The 18,912-nt window shown below is 46.2% G+C and overlaps 1 protein-coding gene across 4 annotated transcripts in view; it reads right to left on the bottom strand.

Annotated features, from left to right (window-relative positions):
• Positions 1–1,824: 1,824 nt before the first annotated feature.
• The window catches only part of LOC140721890 (NACHT, LRR and PYD domains-containing protein 3-like), a 31,757-nt gene continuing 14,669 nt past the window's right edge, over positions 1,825–18,912 (bottom strand). For all 4 annotated transcript variants that reach the window (XM_073036719.1, XM_073036721.1, XM_073036723.1 and 1 more), the window contains exons 6-12: positions 17,248–17,419; positions 15,322–15,387; positions 7,330–9,097; positions 6,148–6,234; positions 2,869–3,039; positions 2,544–2,711; positions 1,825–2,390 (exon numbers count right to left, since the gene is read on the bottom strand). In XM_073036719.1, coding sequence (XP_072892820.1) covers positions 2,303–2,390; positions 2,544–2,711; positions 2,869–3,039; positions 6,148–6,234; positions 7,330–9,097; positions 15,322–15,387; positions 17,248–17,419 — 2,520 coding nt within the window. In that variant the 3' untranslated portion in view covers positions 1,825–2,302. The remainder of the gene's footprint in view (positions 2,391–2,543; positions 2,712–2,868; positions 3,040–6,147; positions 6,235–7,329; positions 9,098–15,321; positions 15,388–17,247; positions 17,420–18,912) is intronic.

The raw sequence follows: 18,912 nt of genomic DNA, 5'->3' as shown, positions 1-18,912 counted from the left end.
TCCCGTTGTCATGCTCAGGACAGCTGCAGAGACCCAGATTTTCCTGTTAGCCCAGTAAAAAGTTCACTAACAACCTCTGCATTCTCGTGACAAAGGGGGCGGGTAAGGTCAAGGTGACCACATGGTACCACAACACGGAAGCCACCAGCTGGTTTATGACCGCCACCCTGCCTCGATAGGAAAGCACCCTCAGAAGGCCTGACCAGCGTCCCAGCCAGGCCATGACTTTCATCTCCAGGTCCTGCCCGTTCGCCAGCCAGGTCTCCCCAGAAGGACTCAGGTTTGACTCCCAGGTAGAGGAAATGCTGGTGCTCCACTCACACGCTCTCATTTCCTCCGGCAGGAAGTCCACCTGCCACTAACCAATAAGAGCCCAGAACATATCACCCAGTTGATCCAAGCGGAGGACGATTCCGAGAAAACTTCTAGGTGGAACAGGTCCCGTACTGGATGGTGCGGCCCAGGATAGTGTAAGATTGGTTAGAATGGATCACCTGTCTCAATGCCGAGACAAGACGGTTGGTCATTGCCCGGGCGAAGATCTTATATTGCACGCACAAGAGGGAGGCCGGACGCCATTTCTTTAGCATGCGGAGGTCTCCCTTCTTGGACCACGACAGTTCTCCGAAATGAGAGGGGCATTTCCCCGGCGGCTAGGCTCTCCCCTAGGACAAGGCTGTAATCAAACCCTAGGACATCCCGGAAAGCCTGATAAAACTCCACACTCAGTCCATCTAAGCCAGGGGATTTACCCCTCCGGAGTTGCCGAAGGGCAGGAGACAGCTCCTCCCGAGTCAGTGGAGCGTCCTGCCGCACGATGTCCTCTGGACTGACCTTAGGCAAATCTTTCCAGACATCATTGCACCCCTCTGCATTTGACGGGTGTATTGAGAAAAAGGACCAGTACAATGAGCGGACTTCTTTATTGATTTCACGAGTGGTCGTGACGGAGGATCCATAAGCAGGCAGAGGCTCTGCTAAGTGCTTTTGGAAGTAGGTGTAGAGAAGATGTCAGGGGTAGTTATTTTTCACGCAGAGAGTGGCAAGTGCGTGGAATAGGCTGCCGGCGACAGTAGTAGAGGCGGATATGATAGAGTCTTTTAGGAGACTCCTGGGTGGGTACATGGAGATCAGAAAAATAGAGGGGAATGGGTAACCCTAGGTAATTTCTCAGGTAAGGACATGTTCGGCACAGCTTTGTGGGCCGAAGAGTCTGTACTGTGATGTAGAGTTTCTATGTTCTGTGTTTCTCTGACTTTTTACTTACATATCTCACACACACGAGGAGTAAATATCCTCACGTTAACCCTCCGTCTAAATACGCAATGCGCAATTTATAGTCATTTGTAGTAAATGGTATGTACAACAGGACAGACAAAATAACACAGAAGTACAATTGTATCAGCGCGAATAAATTAGTCTGATAGCCTGGTAGAAGAAGTTGTCCGGACCCTGTTAGTCCTGGTTTTTATGCTGCGGTACCACTTCCGGGATGGTAGCAGCTGAAACAGTTTGTGGTTGGGGTGACTCGGGTACCTAGTGATCCTTCGGGGATTTAGGTCGGGATCAGGATATTGCGCGTATTTGGGGTGCGAGGAAGTGGTGGTCAGCCTGGATGAGGATGGGAGAGTGAAGAGGACCTGGGGACAAGGTACTATTCGACTGACATCCCTCAGCCTGGAAGCTGAGACACCGCTGTACCAGAGTGAGCAGCTCAGACCCATTATTGCCGTCCACCGGGTGCGGGGGGCAGCAGTAACCCCAGGTCACTGTTTCTCCTCAAGTCAGACACCAAGACAGGAAATTGCAGCGGTTTACTGATTTAATCATGACAATAGTAAATTAAACAATGTGTGAGCTGCTGACGTGCAGGAATAAATACACTGTTCGCGATTCACTCACAGTTACACACAATCGGCGACAACGAGTGACAGGTTGAAGAAACAGTCCCATGTCCACCAATGAATATAATATCACACTTAAGGGCCGTGTCCGAGATCGCTGCAGATCCCGGGTCACTGCCGAGGAGTCTGTTAATTTAACATCATTATATCGGCCGGACTGCCGAATGCATCGTCCTCATCCCAAACTGAAAAAAAAATTCTCTCCTGGGATAATCCCATCCCGGGAACAGCCCCACCCACGGGGTCTTCCTGTCTGTGTAATTCTCGGGGTCACAGTTGGCGGAGCTCTCAACCCGGACTACGCCGGAAGCAGCGACGCTGGACGTGAGACGGAAATACGTCACTGCGGATCCATCGCTGACGACACAGAGGGCTGGGATGTTCAAACATGACGATATTCACAGATCCACTTTCAGTCCGGGTCTGGGTTCGTTCAGAGATCGCAATTCCTTCTTCCCGGTCTCACTGAATTGATTCCCAGCCAGGCTGAAACAGATGGAGGAATAAATGGATTACACAATAGTGTGGTAACAGGGGGCTGGGGTTAATGTTTCAAGAACACCTGCAGATAAATATCACCAGAAAACCCGCAGATCCGCTGATATTTTAATCACATTGAACATTAACACAAACACTCACCGGATCCACTCCAGACACGAGAGGGTCAGTATGAGGCGCCGGAGAGCGGGGATAGATCGGTCTGTGAGCGAGTTTGATGCCAGGCTCAGCACCGTCAGTGATGGGTTTGTACTGAGATCGGAAGCGAGATCCTCGGTACCAGAATCTGTGAGACCGACACTGTTCAGACTGGAAATGAGAGAGAGAGTGAGCTTAAAGGACGCAGTGAGACAGGAGACGGTACAAATCCCCACTGTTTAAGAGTCACACAATTACTGATCACGTTAATGTTTAGTGTCAGACACCCAGTGACTGTGAACACAATCTCCCAAAATCTGGTACTTACCACAGTTCCTGCATTTCACACTCTGGGTTCCTCAGAGCCGCAGAGACCAGTTTCACTCCTGAATCTCCCAGTTCATTACCACTCAGGTTCAGCTCCGCCAGTGATGGGTTTGTACTGAGAGCGGAGGCGAGATCTTTGGCACCAGAATCTGTAAGACCGACATAGTCCAGCCTGGAGATAGACAATAGACAATAGACAATAGTTGCAGTAGTAGACCATTCGGCTCTTCGAGCCTCCACCGCCCTTTTGAGATCATGGCTGATCAACTACTATCAATACCCGGTTCCTGCCTTGTCCCCATATCCCTTCATTCCCCTATCCATAAGATACCTATCTAGCTCCTTCTTGAAAGCATCCAGATAATTGGCCTCCACTGCCTTCCAAGGCAGTGCATTCCAGACCCCCACAACTCTCTGGGAGAAGAAGTTTTTCCTTAACTCTGTCCTAAATGACCTACCCCTTATTGTCAAACCATGCCCTCTGGTACTGGACTCTCCCAGCATCTGGAACATATTTCCTGCCTCTATCTAGTCCAATCCCTTAATAATCTTATATGTTTCAATCAGATCCCATCTCAATCTCCTTAATTCCAGCGTGTAGAAGCCCAGTCTCTCTAACCTCTCTGCTTAAGACAGTCCAGACATCCCAGGAATTAATCTCGTGAATCTCGTGCACTTCCTCTACAGCCAGGATGTCCTTCCTTAACCCTGGAGACCAAAACTGTACACAATACTCCAGGTGTGGTCTCACCAGGGCTCTGTACAAATGCAAGAGGATTTCCTTGCTCTTGTACTCAATTCCCTTTGTAATAAAGGCCAACATTCCATTAGCGTTCTTCACTGCCTGCTGCACTTGCTCATTCACCTTCAGTGACTGATGAACAAGGGCTCCTAGATCTCTTTGTATTTCTCCCTTACCTAACTCTACACCGTTCAGATAGTAATCTGCCTTCCTGTTCTTACTCCCAAAGTGGATAACCTCACACTTATTCACATGTGCCAAGTATCATCATCTGCCAAGTATTCTGAATTCTCCTAACATCCTCATCACATGTCACACTGCCACCCAGCTTAGTATCATCAGCAAATTTGCTGATGTTATTTTCAATGCCTTCATCCAAATCGTTGACGTAAATTGTAAACAGCTGTGGTCCCAATACCGAGCCCTGTGGCACCCCACTAGTCATCACCTGCCATTCCGAGAAACACCCATTCACCGCTACCCTTTGCTTTCTATCTGCCAACCAGTTTTCTATCCATGTCAGTGTCTTCCCCCCGATGCCCTGAGCTTTGATTTTACCCACCAATCTCCTATGTGGGACCTTATCAAATGCCTTCTGAAAATCGAGGTACACTACATCCACTGGATCTCCCCCGTCTAACTTCCTGGTTACATCCTCGGAAAACTCCAACAGATTAGTCAAGCATGATTTAGCCTTGGTAAATCCATGCTGGCTCGGCCCAATCCTATCACTGCTATCTAGATATGCCACTATTTCATCCTTAATAATGGACTCTAGCATCTTTCCCACCACCGATGTCAGGCAGACAGGTCGATAGTTCTCTGTTTTCTCCCTCCCTCCTTTCTTAAAATGTGGGATAACAGTAGCCATTCTCCAATCCTCAGGAACTGATCCTGAATCTAAGGAACATTGGAAAATGATTACCAATGCATCCGCAATTTCCAGGGCCTCCTCCTTTAGTACCCTAGGGTGCAGACCAGCTGGACCTGGGGATTTGTCAGCCTTCAGTCCCATCAGTCTTCTCATCACCGTTTCCTTCCTAACGTCAATCTGTTTCATTTCCTCTGTTACCCTATGTCCTTGGTCCATCCATACATCTGGGAGATTGCTTGTGTCTTCCTTAGTGAAAACAGATCTAAAGTACTCATTAAATTCTTCTGCCATTTCTCTGTTTCCCATAACAAATTCACCCAATTCATTCTTCAAGGGCTCAACATTGTTCTTAACTATCTTCTTTCTCTTCACATACCTAAAAAAGTTTTTGCTAACTTCCTTTATATTCCTGGCTAACCTGCGTTCGTACCTTATTTTTTCTCCCCGTATTGTCTTTTTAGTTAAGTTCTGTTGTTCCTTAAAAGCTTCCCAATCATCTGTCCTCCCACTCACCTTAGTTCTGTCATACTTCCTTTTTTTTAATGCTATGCAATCTCTGACTTCCTTTGTCAACCACTGTGGCCCCTTTCCCCCCTTTGAATCCTTCCTTCTCTGGGGGATGAACTGATTTTGCACCTTGTGCATTATTCCCAAGAATACCTGCCATTGCTGTTCCACTGTCTTTTCTGTTAGACTATCCGTCCAGTCAACTTTGGCCAGCTCCTCCCTCATGGCTCCATAGTTTCCCCTGTTCAACTGCAACACTGACACCTCCGACTTGCCCTTATCCTTCTCAAATTGCAGATAAAAACTTATCATATTATGATCACTACCTCCTAATGGCTCCTTTACTGCAAGATCGCTTATCAAATCCTGTTCATTTCATAACACTAAATCCAGAATAGTCCTGTCCCTGGTCGGCTCTCGTACAAGCTGTTCCAAGAATGCATCCCGTAGGCACTCTACAAACTCCCTATCCTGTGGTCCAGCCCCAACCTGATTCTCCCAGTTCACCTGCATGTTGAAATCCCCCATAACTACTGCGACATTACCTTTGCCACATGCCAATGTTAACTCCCTATTCAACTTGCACCCAATATCCATGCTACTGATTGGTGGCCTGTAGACAACACCCATTTGGGTCCTTTTGCCCTTACTGTTCCTCAGTTCTATCCACACAAACTCCACTTCTCCTGACCCTATGTACCCCCGTGCAAAGGACTGAATCTCATTCCTCACCAACAGGGCCACCCCACCCCTCTGCCCACATTTCTGTCCCTACGATAGCACGTATACCCTTGTACATTCATTTCCCAGGTCTGATCTCCCTGCAGCCATGTCTCCGTTATCCCAACAACATCATAGTTACCCATTCGCACCTGGGCTTCAAGTTCATCCGCTTTATTTTTGACACTTCGTGCATTCAGATATAGAATTTCTAGCCCATTTCTCCTCTCTCTGTTTGAATCGCTGCCTATTGTGCTTAACCCAGCTCCCCGAACTCCCATCGGGCTATATAGATGTGAGAGAGTGAGGGTGAAGGATGCAGAGAGAGGAGATTCAAATTCCCAGTGTTTATCAATAATACATTTACTGATCACATTAATGTTCAGTGTCAGACACCCAATGACTGTAAACACAATCTCCCACAGTATGGTACTTACCACAGTTTCTGTATTTTACACTCCGGGTTCGTCAGAGCTGCTGACACCAGTTTCACTCCTGAATCTCCCAGTTTATTATCTCCAAGTCTAAACGCAAACAGATAATTGGATGAACAAAGCGATTCGAACTATGGGTCTGAGGAAATTTCTCTCACTCGGATATTACAGGAAACATTAAACCCTTCATTAAATCACAAATCGGAGTTCCCATCACTGTCAATGTCCCTCACTGACCAGCTCCAGGGTGTTCACTGAACGTCAATGATTCAGTACATCGGTGTTACACTGTAATGTCCCAAAATTTTGCCTCATCCCACGATGCTTAGAAAAGTGCTAGTGACTTGAGAGGGTCGAAAGGGCCATAGCTGAAGGGTGGGAGAAAGTTTCATAGTAAGGAGGAGATGTGTTTTGGAAAATGTCCATGGGAAATTGCGGAAGAGGTCCTCAAAGATGGGAGGGGGATGGGGAAGAGAGATCCTACAGGAGGAAGTGAGATAGAAAGTGATTCTACAGGAGGAAGGAGAATAAGGTGAAGAGATCCAATCAGGAGGAAGGTGGATGAAGTAGAGAGATCCATTATGTGGAAAACATGAATCCACAACACAATCAGGCAGAAATCACACGGACGGGTGGGTCTAATTGAAGCCCCACAATCCGGAGAAAAGAAATGCGCCCATGAGGTCTGGGTGTCTGGTTGTGAGCACAGCCACACAGGTGGGCTGAGGGAAATAGCAACACACAGCGAAGGGCAGGGAGGGGAAATCCCACAGAAGAAGGGTTCTCCCTCTGACTCGGACAGTCTGCTGAAGGTCTCTTGTCCCTCAACGGGAAGGGGGTGTGAAGCTTTGACCCGCCTGCTGCAGGCTGTCGTTCTGGGTGTCAGTAACAGTGAGAAGGAACATTATGAATGGACTTGTCACAGGCAGAGAGAAACACGGCCGTTCCTGTGATCTACTACCATTAAACCACTGGACGTTGTTCACCGATCTAATGAAGTCTCCAACATCCCTTCACAAGGAATCACCGTACCGTCTCGTCCTTGAGGAATACCGACCACACCCCTGGGCATTTTTCAGAATTCTTCACAATCTGAGTTACTAGAGTTTTACACAAATTCCTTTACATTGAAACAAAACAGCAGAACAGTTCCGCTGCTCAGAGTGAGAGTTAAAAACAAATTACCTCAAATCCTGGCACTTGTGCAGCCCGGGTCCCAGCCGCTGGATTCCTTCACACTGAATCAGGCAGTACTCCAGTTTGAGCTGTTTTATTGTTTCACAGAGTCTGATGACATGAGACAGGACCGCGCAGTCAATCGGGGTCAGTGTCATTCCGCGGAATGAAAGTGTTTCCACAGATCCCAGTGCGGCCTGGGCCAGTCTACGATTCTGAGACTCAAACAGGTAGTGCAATGTGTTCAGGAGGTTCCTATTACCAGATTCACTCCTCATGTTTCCAATCTGCCGTTTAACCTCCTCCTTCACCCAGTCAATCACCCGGCAGGTTGTTTGATGAGGAAATGGACCCAGAAACTCCTCCAGGCCCCGAGCTGTCATTGGGTTGGAGAGACCAGCAACAAAACGGAGAAATACCTCCAATCGCCCATCTGTTGTATTGTGGGCTTCAGTGAGGAATTTCAGGATATCCCCGGGATGTGGATTCAGGAATTCTGCGACTGCAGCTACAAACTCTTGGATGGTGAGGTGTGGGAATGTGTACACCACACACTGGGCAGAATCCTCTCTCTCCAAAAGCTCCATCAGGAACCCGGACAGGAACTGGGAAGGCTGCAGATTGTAGTTGATTAAATCACCATCTGTAAACACAATCTTCTTCTGGGACACTCCTCTGAAGGCCATCTGACCAACCCTGAGTAACACATCACGAGGGTTCTCAATCTCACGGCCGTGGTTTTTCAGGATGTTGTAAATGTAGTAGGAATACAGTTGGGTGATGGTCTTGGGAAGTCGCTGTGGGTCCTTGTCTCTTTGTTTGAAGAAGGGGCCCAGTGCCAGAGCGAGGATCCAGCAGTAAGAGGGGTTGTAGCTCATGGTGTACAGGATCTCGTTCTCCTTCACGTGTTTGAAAACAGCAGCTGCCAGCGTCTCATCTTCAAAATGTCGAATGAAATATTCCTTCCGTTCCTCACCAACAAATCCCAGGATTTCAGCACAGACACTGATGTCTGCCTTTTCTAATAAATGTAACGCAGTGGGACGTGTGGTCACCAGCACTGAACACCCTGGGAGCAGCTTACCCTGGATTAAACTGTACACAATGTCAGACACTTCACACCACCACTCGGGATCTGGGCACTGGTGCCTGGGCTCTGTATCTCTCCGACTGTCAGCAAAATCGATTCTGTGCTTGAATTCATCTAAACCATCGAATATAAAGAGCAATCCCTCTGGGTTCTTCCAGACCTCTCTCAGGAAATTACCAAAGTAAGGATACTGATCTAGAATCAGTTCCCTTAGGTTTATTCTACAGTTAATGGAGTTTAAATCCCGGAATTTGAAACTGAAGACAAACTGGAATTGCTGGTATATTTTCCCCGTGGCCCAGTCATATATAATCTTTTGAACCATCGTTGTTTTCCCGATCCCCGGGACTCCGGCCACTGCTGCCGAACAGCCCGGAGTTGACCGTGTGATGAATCTTTTAATTCTGTCCCATAAGCTATGTGAGTAACTGCTCTGAAATAAATGATCAGTCCGGATTTTTTCCAGCTCTGTGCGGAGATGTTTCTCTCTCCACTGCTCGTGGTCTCTGCCTCTTGCCAGCAGCTCATGTTCCACCAGTCTCCGATCTCGAACAGTAGAAATGACTGTGAGCTCAGCGTATCGATCAACCAGCTGGAAAACCTTCACCTTCTCCCTCATCAGGATCGTGTTCACTCTCAATTGTTCAGTTTGTGCCCGTAGAGTCTCCTTGTGTTTCTGTTGAACATCTTTCGCGGGAAAAGAAAACATTGTCAAAATGTTAAATGGCTCATATGACAAAGAATATTATAACTGCATTTTAGCATTCATTGTTTGAAATTACATGAATTAATTAAAGGCTCCTTGGATATTAGAACAGAAAGTAAAATTTTGTTCAGAGACACCTGAATTTACAGCGATGAATATCCAAGAACATGTCCAGTCCTCATGTTCTGTTACCAATTACTTGTGAAAGTGAACATTCCACTGGCATCCTATTGCAATCCTGACTGTACTCCCGTTAGAACATTTCACTATATTTACAGGACTGTTTGCATCATTAACAGAAGCTGGTAATGTTCTTCTGGTGTGGAAATATGAATAGCAGGGCACTCTGCATTCTGGCAAATCTGCACACTGGGAAGTCACTGTTCTTGTATGAAAACAGGAGCGGAATATGCATAAATTCGGGCAGCATCCATGGAGAGAATCACAGTGAAGTTTTGTATCTATAACCTATCGGAATGACAAGAACGAAAATGGGCTGTTTTCAGTTTCAGAGATTGAGGAGCGGTGGAAAGACAGTATCTCTGTCACTAGGAAAGATCACAAGCGTCTCAGTGATGAACGTCGTGTTTCTGGGTGAAGGCGGTAAAGTCTAGGGAGCTGTTACTCATCAGTCTGGCAGAGCGGGTGTGGGGCGCTGTATTATGAGTCTTCTGTCTGTCAGATTTGACCATGGATATTGCGTCCGCTGACTACATACGCAAGCCAGGACACTACGATATGGAGAGCAAACTGTTGCCTCTGTAGCAAGTTCTCTCTCTCCATGCATCTGATGAACCCAAAGGAACAGCAGAGACCGATACAATTTGACACCAAAAGCACCGCAGGCGTTGCCAGTCTGCGTTGAACACAACCTAAGGCTGCCTTAGGGGCTCCAGCTCCGGATTTTCCCATTGGGTTTATTCCCAAAGTCTTCCCCGTGAGGGTAAAGTTGCAAGGCAGCGGAGATCAGAGTTTACCTTCTTCTGGATGAGCGGCCAATCATGGCTGACGAACCGCATCTGCCCGAAGCGACTGGTGTTAAGGAACCAATAACTCGCGTTTGTCCTTCTGCTGTCGGATGGAATGCTTCCACCAACGTATCCCCACTCCCAACCCCAACTATTGACAATGATAAATCGGTAAATTCGTCGATTATTTTTACATGTACCGAGGTACAATGGAAAACTTTCCTGCATGCGATCCAAATAGATAAGTTCATCACATTGGAACAATGAGGTCGGACAAGGTAAAAGAGGAGAGAATATTACAGGGAAAGAGTGTTGTAGTTGCAGAGAGAATGCAGTGCTAGCAGACTACAAGGTACAAGGCAAAAGGATCATTGTCAGGTTAGGGTTTTTTTTTTTAACTAGGTCCTAAACTATAGAGTACAGCACTTAGAACTACAGTACGGTGCAAAGGTCTTAGACCCATGTACATAACTGTGGAGACTGAGACTTTCGCAAGTACTGTGTAAGTGGCTGCAGACTCCGGTTGTCTCTTTTGAACACCAGCGCTAAACTCTTTTTTTCATTGAACCTTTCTTAACACTGCCATTATTTTGTCTTTTATTGTCTAATTTGCACTGCACTGTATAACATTGAAATTCAGATTGAACTACATCGTCAAAATGAGGTGCTTTATAAATAACTTATTATTTCTATTTTTCGCAGTTCAAACTGTTAAATCCTGAGGTGCGGGCTTCGTGGTGTATACTATTGTGGCTTTCGGAAGATATACATGTGTGGAACTAATTGTTAAATACTAATGCGCATTGCTTTTGTGATGGGACAAGTTGTCGATATTACTATCGGGACAATGAACATCTTGGTCGTGTTCCACAGTCTTTCAATTCTCCTTTAATTCAGCATATTTCTGATGTTTTCCAATAATTGATATCTATGAATTATGTGTGTTTAGAATGGCTATATCTATTTTAAGACGTTGTTTTTGCTTGTTTATTCTGTAATATTATAGCCATAGAGTTGTTATGTATTGTCCTATCTGTAACAGTGGATTAGTCACAGTTGAATTTGTAGGACTCTAACTCTAAAAGTGGAGCCGGTTTGTATTTAATGTAAAGTGTGGGTTCTTTCTTCAGCTGTAGTTTAAGCAATATTTTTGTGAATGTTGCGGGGTGGTGGGGTTGGTGGGAACCGAACAGAATATACAGAGGAAAGGGAGGTTGGTTCACAAACAGAGAAAGCTTGGAGACACTGTGAAAGGGAGGACAGGCAGATGATAGAGAATGGACGCGCTCAGTCCGATGGTTTAAGATGTGTCTATTTTAATGCGAGGAGTATCATGAATAAAGCGGACAAACTTACAGCATAGATCAGCACTTGGAGCTATGTGGTGGCCATTACAGAGAATTGAATGGCTACTTCAAGTGCCAGATTTTATATGTTTCAATAAGGATAGGGAGGGAGGCAAAAGAGGTGGGGGCGTGGCGCTGTTGATCAGAGATAGTGTCACGGCTGCAGAAAAGGAAGATGACATGGAGGGGTTGTCTACGGAGTCTCTGTGGGTGGAAGTTAAGGATAGGAAGGGGTCAATAATTCTACTGGGTGCATTTGGAGATCACCCAATAGTACAACAGGGTTGTTGTGGTAGGAGGTTTTCATTTCCCAAATACTGATTGCCATCTCCCGAGAGTGAGAGGTTTAGATGGGGTAGAGTTTGTTAGGTGTGTTCAGGAAGGTTACTTGACACGATATGCAGCTAAGCCTACAGGAGAAGAGGCTGTACTTTATTGGGAAATGAACCTAGTCAGGTGACAGGTCTCTCAGTGATCACAAATCTATCTTCTTCACCATAGCATTGGAGAGGGATAGGAATGGACAAGTTAGGGAAACGTTTAATCAGGGTAAGAGGAAATACGGGGCTTTCAGGCAGGAACTTGGAAACATAAATTGGAAAGGGATGTTCTCAGGGAAACGTACGGAAGAAGTGGGGCAAATGTTCAGTGGATATTTGCGTGGGGTTTCTGAGTAGATACAGTACGTTCCAATGAGAAATGAAAATGATGATAGGGTACAAGATCCGTGGTGTACAAAAGCTGTTGTAAAGCTATTCAAGAAGAAAGGAAGAGCTCACGAAAGGTTAAAAAAACAGGTAATAATGTGAATCTAGAAGATGATAAGGCTTGCAGGAAAGAGCTTAAGAATGAAATTAGGAGAGCCAGAATGGGCCATGAGAATGCCCTGGCGGAAAGGATTAAGGAAAATCCCAAGGCATTCAACAAATATGTGAAAGCAAGAGGATAAGATGTGAGAGAATAGGACCAATCAAGTGTGACAATGGAAAAGTACGTATGGAACCGGAGGAAATAGCGGAGGTATTTAATGAATACTGTGCTTCAGTATTCACTACGGAAGAGGATCTTGACGATTGTAGGGATAACTTCCAGGGCACTGAAAAGCTTGAGAATATAAATACAGTGAAACCACCATTTTAAGTACCTCGACAACGCGAATTCGGATACAACGGATCTGACTCTATTTCCATCCATGTCAATCCATACTCCCTCTTGTCCAGCCTTGTATCCCTTTTGCCAATCAACTTCCAAGCTCTTGGCTTCATCCCTCCACATCCTGTCTTCTCCTATCATTTCGGGTGTCTCCCTACCCCTCCCACTTTCAAATCTCTTGCTGTCTCTTTTCTCGGTTAGTCCTGACGAAGAGTCCCGACCAGATGCTGCCTAGCCTGCTGCTTTCCAACAGCATTTTGTGTGAGTCATTGGACCTTTTTTTGCTCAAAATGGAGCAAACTGCTAGAACAAGAAGATCATTTTCTGTGAAAGATACGCTTCACGCACTTGACGCAATTAAGACTAAAAGTCAAACTCAAGTTTCACCTCGGGTTACCGGAATCAACACTTCGCGGTTGGAAATTTCACAAAGAAAAGTTACGCGCGTCGCTTTGCAAAGTTGAAGAAGAAACAAGAATAAAAGCCAAACGCCCGAAGACAACCAAAGATTTCAGCCTCGATGACTCCTTGTACGAGTGGTTCGTTCAGGCCCGCTCAGAAGGCCTTCTAAATTCCGGTCCTATTCTCAAAGCTCAAGCCGAGAAGTTTGACAAGCAGATCAACAGAGAAACTTCACAATTCAAAGCTAGCAATAGATGACTAGACCGGTTTAAACGCCGTCACAGGATTTCACAAGAGTTAGTGTCAGGAGAAATTCGCAGCCAGCGACATGCTACGTGCAAGCAAGGAACACTTGATCACTTATTAAAGAAATAAACTGTAAATGATTATTACTAATATTCTTCAATATTTTTATTTGCTGTTTTGTGCATTAAAAACCTTTACTAAATTTATTTTGTTTTAATTTCTACATTAAGAACAACGCTGATTTAACACGACCCCGATGACATTTTATGGACCCAAACGATCATTTATAACGGGGTTTCACTGTATTCAGAAAGGGGATGCACTGGAGCTTTTGGAAAGCATCAAGTTGGATAAGTCAATCGGGACCGGACGGGATGTACCCCAGTCTACTATGGGAAGCGAGCGAGGAGATTGCTGAGCCTCAGGTAAGGATCCTTGCATCATCAATGAGGACGTGCGAGTTTCGGAAGGACGGGAGGGTTGTGGATGCTGTTCCCTTATTCAAAAAAGGGAACAGAGATAGCTCTGGAAATCATAGGCCAGTGCGTCTTACTTCAGTGGTTGGTAAGATGATGGAGAAGATCCTGAGAGGAAGGATTTATGAACATTTGGAGACGCTTAATATGATTAGGAATAGTCAGCATGGCTCTGTCAAAGGCAGGTCGTGCGTTACGAGTCTGAATGAGTATTTTGAGGATGTGACTAAGCACATTAATGAAGGTAGAGCCGTAGATGCAGTGTATATGGATTTTCGCAAGGTATTTCAGAAGGTATCCCATCCAAGGCTTATCAGGAAAGTAAGGAGACACGGGATCCAAGGGGACAATGCTTTGTGGATCCAGAACTGGCTTGCCCACAGAAGAAAAAGAGTGGTAGAAGGCGGATCATATTCTGCATGGAGGCCGGTGACCATTGGTGTGCCTCAGGGATCTGTTCTGGGAGCCCAACTCTTCGTGATGTTTATAAATGACTTCGATGAGTAAGTGGAGGGTTGGGTTAGTAAATTTGCTGATGACACAAAGGTTGTGGGTGTTGTGGATAGTGTGGAGTGCTGTTAGAGTTTACAACGCGACATTGATCGATGCATAACTGGGCTGAGAAGTGGCAGATGGAGTTCAATCCAGATAGGTGTAAGAGTGCTCATTTTGGTAGGTCAAATATGATGGCAGGATATAGGGTTAATGGTAAGGTTCTTGGGAGTGTGGAGGATTAGAGGGTCTTGGGGTCCGAGTCATAGGACACCCAAAGGTGTTACGCAGGTTCACACTGTGGTCCTCATCATTGGCCCTCGTCAATTGTGGGTTTGGGTTTAATGTCTGGGAGGTAATGTTGTAGCTATATAGGACCCTGGTCAGACCCATCTTGGAGTACTGTACTCAGTTCTGTTCACCTCACTAAGAGAAGGACGTGGAAACCATAGAAATGGTGCAGAAGAGATTTATAAGGATGTTTCCTGGATTAGGGAGCATGCCTTATGAGAATAGGTTGAGTGAACTCGTCCTTTTCCCCTTGGAGCGACGGAGGATGAGAAGTGACTTGATAGAGGTGTACAAGTTAATGATTGCGTGGATAGTCAGAGGCTTTTTTTTCCCAAGGATGAAAAGGCCAGCACGAAAGGGCATAATTTTAAGGTGCTTGGAGGTAGATACAGAGGAGATGTCAGGGGAAAGATTTTTTCACGCAGAGAGTCACTAGAAATTTACAAAATATAAAGAATATGACCGAAGAGAATTCAGTCTTCAGTGCTATCGCAAAGGAGAAGGTGCTTCGGTATCTGAAAGGTCTGAAAATAGAAAAGTCGCCTGGACTGGATGATACAGTGTATTAGGAGCCTACCAGGGGTGTTTGGGCATTCCCAGAGCATTTGGACCTAGAATGAAGCCGTCTGCAGGACCAAATGGATTAATAGAAAAATACATTTTACAATAGTCAGGCTGCAACGAGAGATTCTCTGAATTGTTACTTGAATTCGAGAGAGCAGAGAATGATTAATGGTGAATTTTGATACAGCGATTCTGCCGTGAATCTATTTGATAGCCGTGACAGTCTGCTATTTGAGTTGTGGTATGAACTGTGCATTTCATCACTCACCTATCAGTTCAGTGGGTAACTCTGATAACCCCGGGGCAATGTTCATGTACTCCTGTCGATCAGGACCTGTTTAAATTGGAAAAAAAAACATCCATGAAAACAGAGCTAAAATAATAAAGGTCTAAAATAAAATGTCTCAAAGCTCTCCGCTTCTTTTTGGATTCCAGACCTAACCAGTTACCTTCTAACACCACTCTCCTCCGTCTAGCGGAATTAATCCTTACTCTTAATAATTTCTCCTTTGCCTCCTCCCACTTTTTCCAAACCATAGGTGCAGCCATGGGCACCTGCATGGGTCCCAGCTATGCCGGCCTGTTTGTTTGCTTTGTGGAAAAGTCCATGTTCCAAGCCTATACTGGTATGCATCCCCCACTTTTCCTTCACTACATCGACGACTGCATTGGCTCTGCCTCCTGCACGCATGCCGAGTTCTTTGACTTCATTAATTTTGCCTCCAACTTTCACTCGGCCGTCAAATTACCTGGTCCATTTCCGACACCTCCCTCCCCTTTCTTGGCCTTTATGTCTCCTTCTCTGGACTCTCACAGGTACCTGGACGAATCCTTTTCCCACCCGATCTCTTCAAAAAAGCCATCCCCTTCTCACAATTCCTCCGTCTCCGCCGCATCTGCTCTCAGGATGAGGCTTTTCATTCCAGGACAATGGAGATGTCTTCCTTTTTTTAAAGAAAGGGGCTTCCCTTCCTCCACCATCAACTCTGCTCTCAAACGCATCTCTCCCATTTCCCGCACATCTGTTCTCACCCCATCCTCCCGCCACCACGCTCGGGATAGGGCTTCCCTTGTCCTCACGTACCACCCCACCAGCATCCGGATCCAACATATAATTTTCCGTAACTCCCGCCACATCCTACGGGATCCCACTACAAAGCACATCTTTCCCTCCCCTCCCCCCCCACCACCACTTTCTGCTTTCAGCAGGGATCGCCCTCTACGCGACTCCTTTGTCCATTTGTCCATTCGACCGCAATTCCCCACCCCCCCCCCCATCCCTTCCCACCGATCTCACACCTGGAACTTATTCTTGTAAGCGGAACAAGTGCTACACCTGCCCTTACACTTCCTCTCTCAGCACCATTCAGGGCCCCAGAGAATCCTTCCAGGTGAGGCGACACTTCACCTGTGAGTCGGCTGGTGTGATATACTGCGTCCGGTTCTCTCGGTGTGGCTTTCTTTATATTGGTGAGACCCTACACAGACTGGGAGACCGTTTCGCTGAACTCCTACGGTCTGTCCGCCAGAGAATGCAGGATCTCCCAGTGGCCACACATTTTAATTCCACGTCCCATTCCCATTCTGATATGTCTATCCATGGCCTCGTCTACTGTCAAGATGAAGCCATACTCAGGTTGGAGGAACAACACCTTACATTCTGTCTGGGTAGCCCCCAACCTGATGGCATGAACATTGACTTCTCTAACGTATGTTAAAGCCCCTCCTCCCCTTCTTACACCATTATTTATTTATTTATTTATTTATTATCCACACCCCCTCCCCCTTTATCTCTCTCTGCCCCTCTCACAATCACTCCTTGCCTTTTCTCTATCTCCCTCTGGTGCTCCCCTCCCCCTTTCTTTCTCCCTTGGCCTCCCGTCCTATGATCCTGTCCATTCTCCAGTTGTGTATCCGTTTTGCTAACCAACTTTTCACCTCTTGGCTTCATCCTTCCCCCTCCTGTCTTTCCTAACATTTCGGATCTACCCCTCCAACTCCCACTTTCATCTCTTGTTATCTCTTCTTTCAGTTAGTCCTGGCGAAGGGTCTCGACCCGAAACGTCGAATGTACTTCTTCCTACAGATGTTGCCTGGCCTGCTGCGTTCCACCAGCATTTTGTGTGTGTTGCTAAAATAATTAAAACTGTTTATTTCAATGTGCCTTTGTGTTCAGTGTGTGTTTTTAACATACCGAACTCTTGTATTTCCCTCAGTATTCTGTCCAACTTCGGTAACTCAGTCCTCCATGTCACAAAGGATTCCCACATCGCCCTCCGGGCCCGGGAGCCTTTGCCCATCACCAAACTGAGGAAAAGTCTGGAACTCTCTGTCCGGTTTCCCTTCTCTGTCATTTCAGTGACCTTCTGTAAAAGGAATACAATGAATTAACTCTGGAGCAGAGAGACAGACATGGAGAATGTGAAGGGAAATATCTGTTCATGGTCGCAGTAGCTTCTGAACTGATGCAGTCACCGGCTACTGCCTCATCTTCCTTGGGTTCAGTCATTAACATAGGAACGTAACTGAAGGAGATTCTAAATAAAATTGTGTAAGGATAAGGATTTACCGATACCCTGCAGTGGATGCAACGTGATTAATTTACTTGTCCATCAATTCGGAGCGTGGCAGTTTTACGTCGCGGAGTAAAAGAGAGGCAAGACTGTGCAGGCGCCTGACTTCGGCCAGTAGAACGAGAAAAGTTTGTAAGTACAAAATCACAAAGCTGTTAAGTGAATTAAGTTCATTCCCAGAGCTCATCAAAGTAGAGCAAGAAAAGATTAAAAAGAAGACCGCCATATCCAGCGGGCAGTGGAGTGAGAGTTAGTAGAGTGTTAAGGCTTCGGCTAGAACGGGCTTAGGCTGTAAAGCGCCGAGGTAGGTCCACTTGTGCTAATTGCGGAAAAAGAAGTAGTATGTGTGTGAGGCCTGTTCTCTGTGATTGATGTCAAATGTGGGAGGTCCTGGTGTCTCCGAGACTCCCGGACGGCCATATCTGCACCCGGTGTGTCGAGCTGCATCTCCAGGTCCATAACTCGGTCCCTGACGAGGAGGTGAGAAAAAGGAGTTATAGATAGGTAGTCACACCGGGCCCACGGGAGAAAAATAAGTGGGGACGGGAGAGGCTCCTAGGGATTGGCGGGTTGCGGATGTAGTTCCTTTATTCAAGAAAAGGAAATTATAGACGAGTGAGTTTTACGTCAGTGGTTGATAAGTTGATGGAGAAGATCCTGAGAGACAGATTTATGTACATTTGGAGAGATATATTATGATTAGCACTTGTGAGCATGGCTTTGTCAAGGACAGGTCGTGCCTTACGAACCTGATTGAATTTTTTGAGGATGTGACTAAATACGTTGATGAAGGAAGAGCAGCAGATGTAGTGTATATGGATTTCAGCGAGGCATTTGATGTGGTACCCCATGCCAGGCTTATGGAGAAAGTGAGGGATCCAAGGGGACATTGCTCTGTGGACACAGAGCAATGTGGAGTGCCTCTTGTCTGTCGGTCGCCAGTACACTGCCTCAGGAATCTGTTCTGGGACCCTTACTCTTCGTGAGTTTAATAAATGACCTGGATGAGGAAGTGGAGGGATGGGTTAGTACGTTTGCTGATGACACAAAGGTTAGAAGTGTTGTGGATAGTGTGGAGGGCTATCAGATTTTACAGCGGGGCATTGGTACGATGCAAAACTGGGCTGAGAAGTGGCAGATGGAGTTCAAACCAGATAGGTGTGACGTGGTTCATTTTGGTAGGTCAAATATGATGGCAGAATATAGTATTAATGGTAAGACTCTTGGCAGTGTGGAGGTTCTGAGGGATCTTGGGGTCCGAGTACATAGTACGTTCAAAGCAGCTG

This window comes from Hemitrygon akajei, unplaced genomic scaffold, assembly GCF_048418815.1.
Source record: "Hemitrygon akajei unplaced genomic scaffold, sHemAka1.3 Scf000063, whole genome shotgun sequence".
NCBI lineage: Eukaryota > Metazoa > Chordata > Chondrichthyes > Myliobatiformes > Dasyatidae > Hemitrygon > Hemitrygon akajei.
Note: the sequence above shows the minus strand (reverse complement) of the source record. Positions and strands in the feature narration are given on the sequence as shown.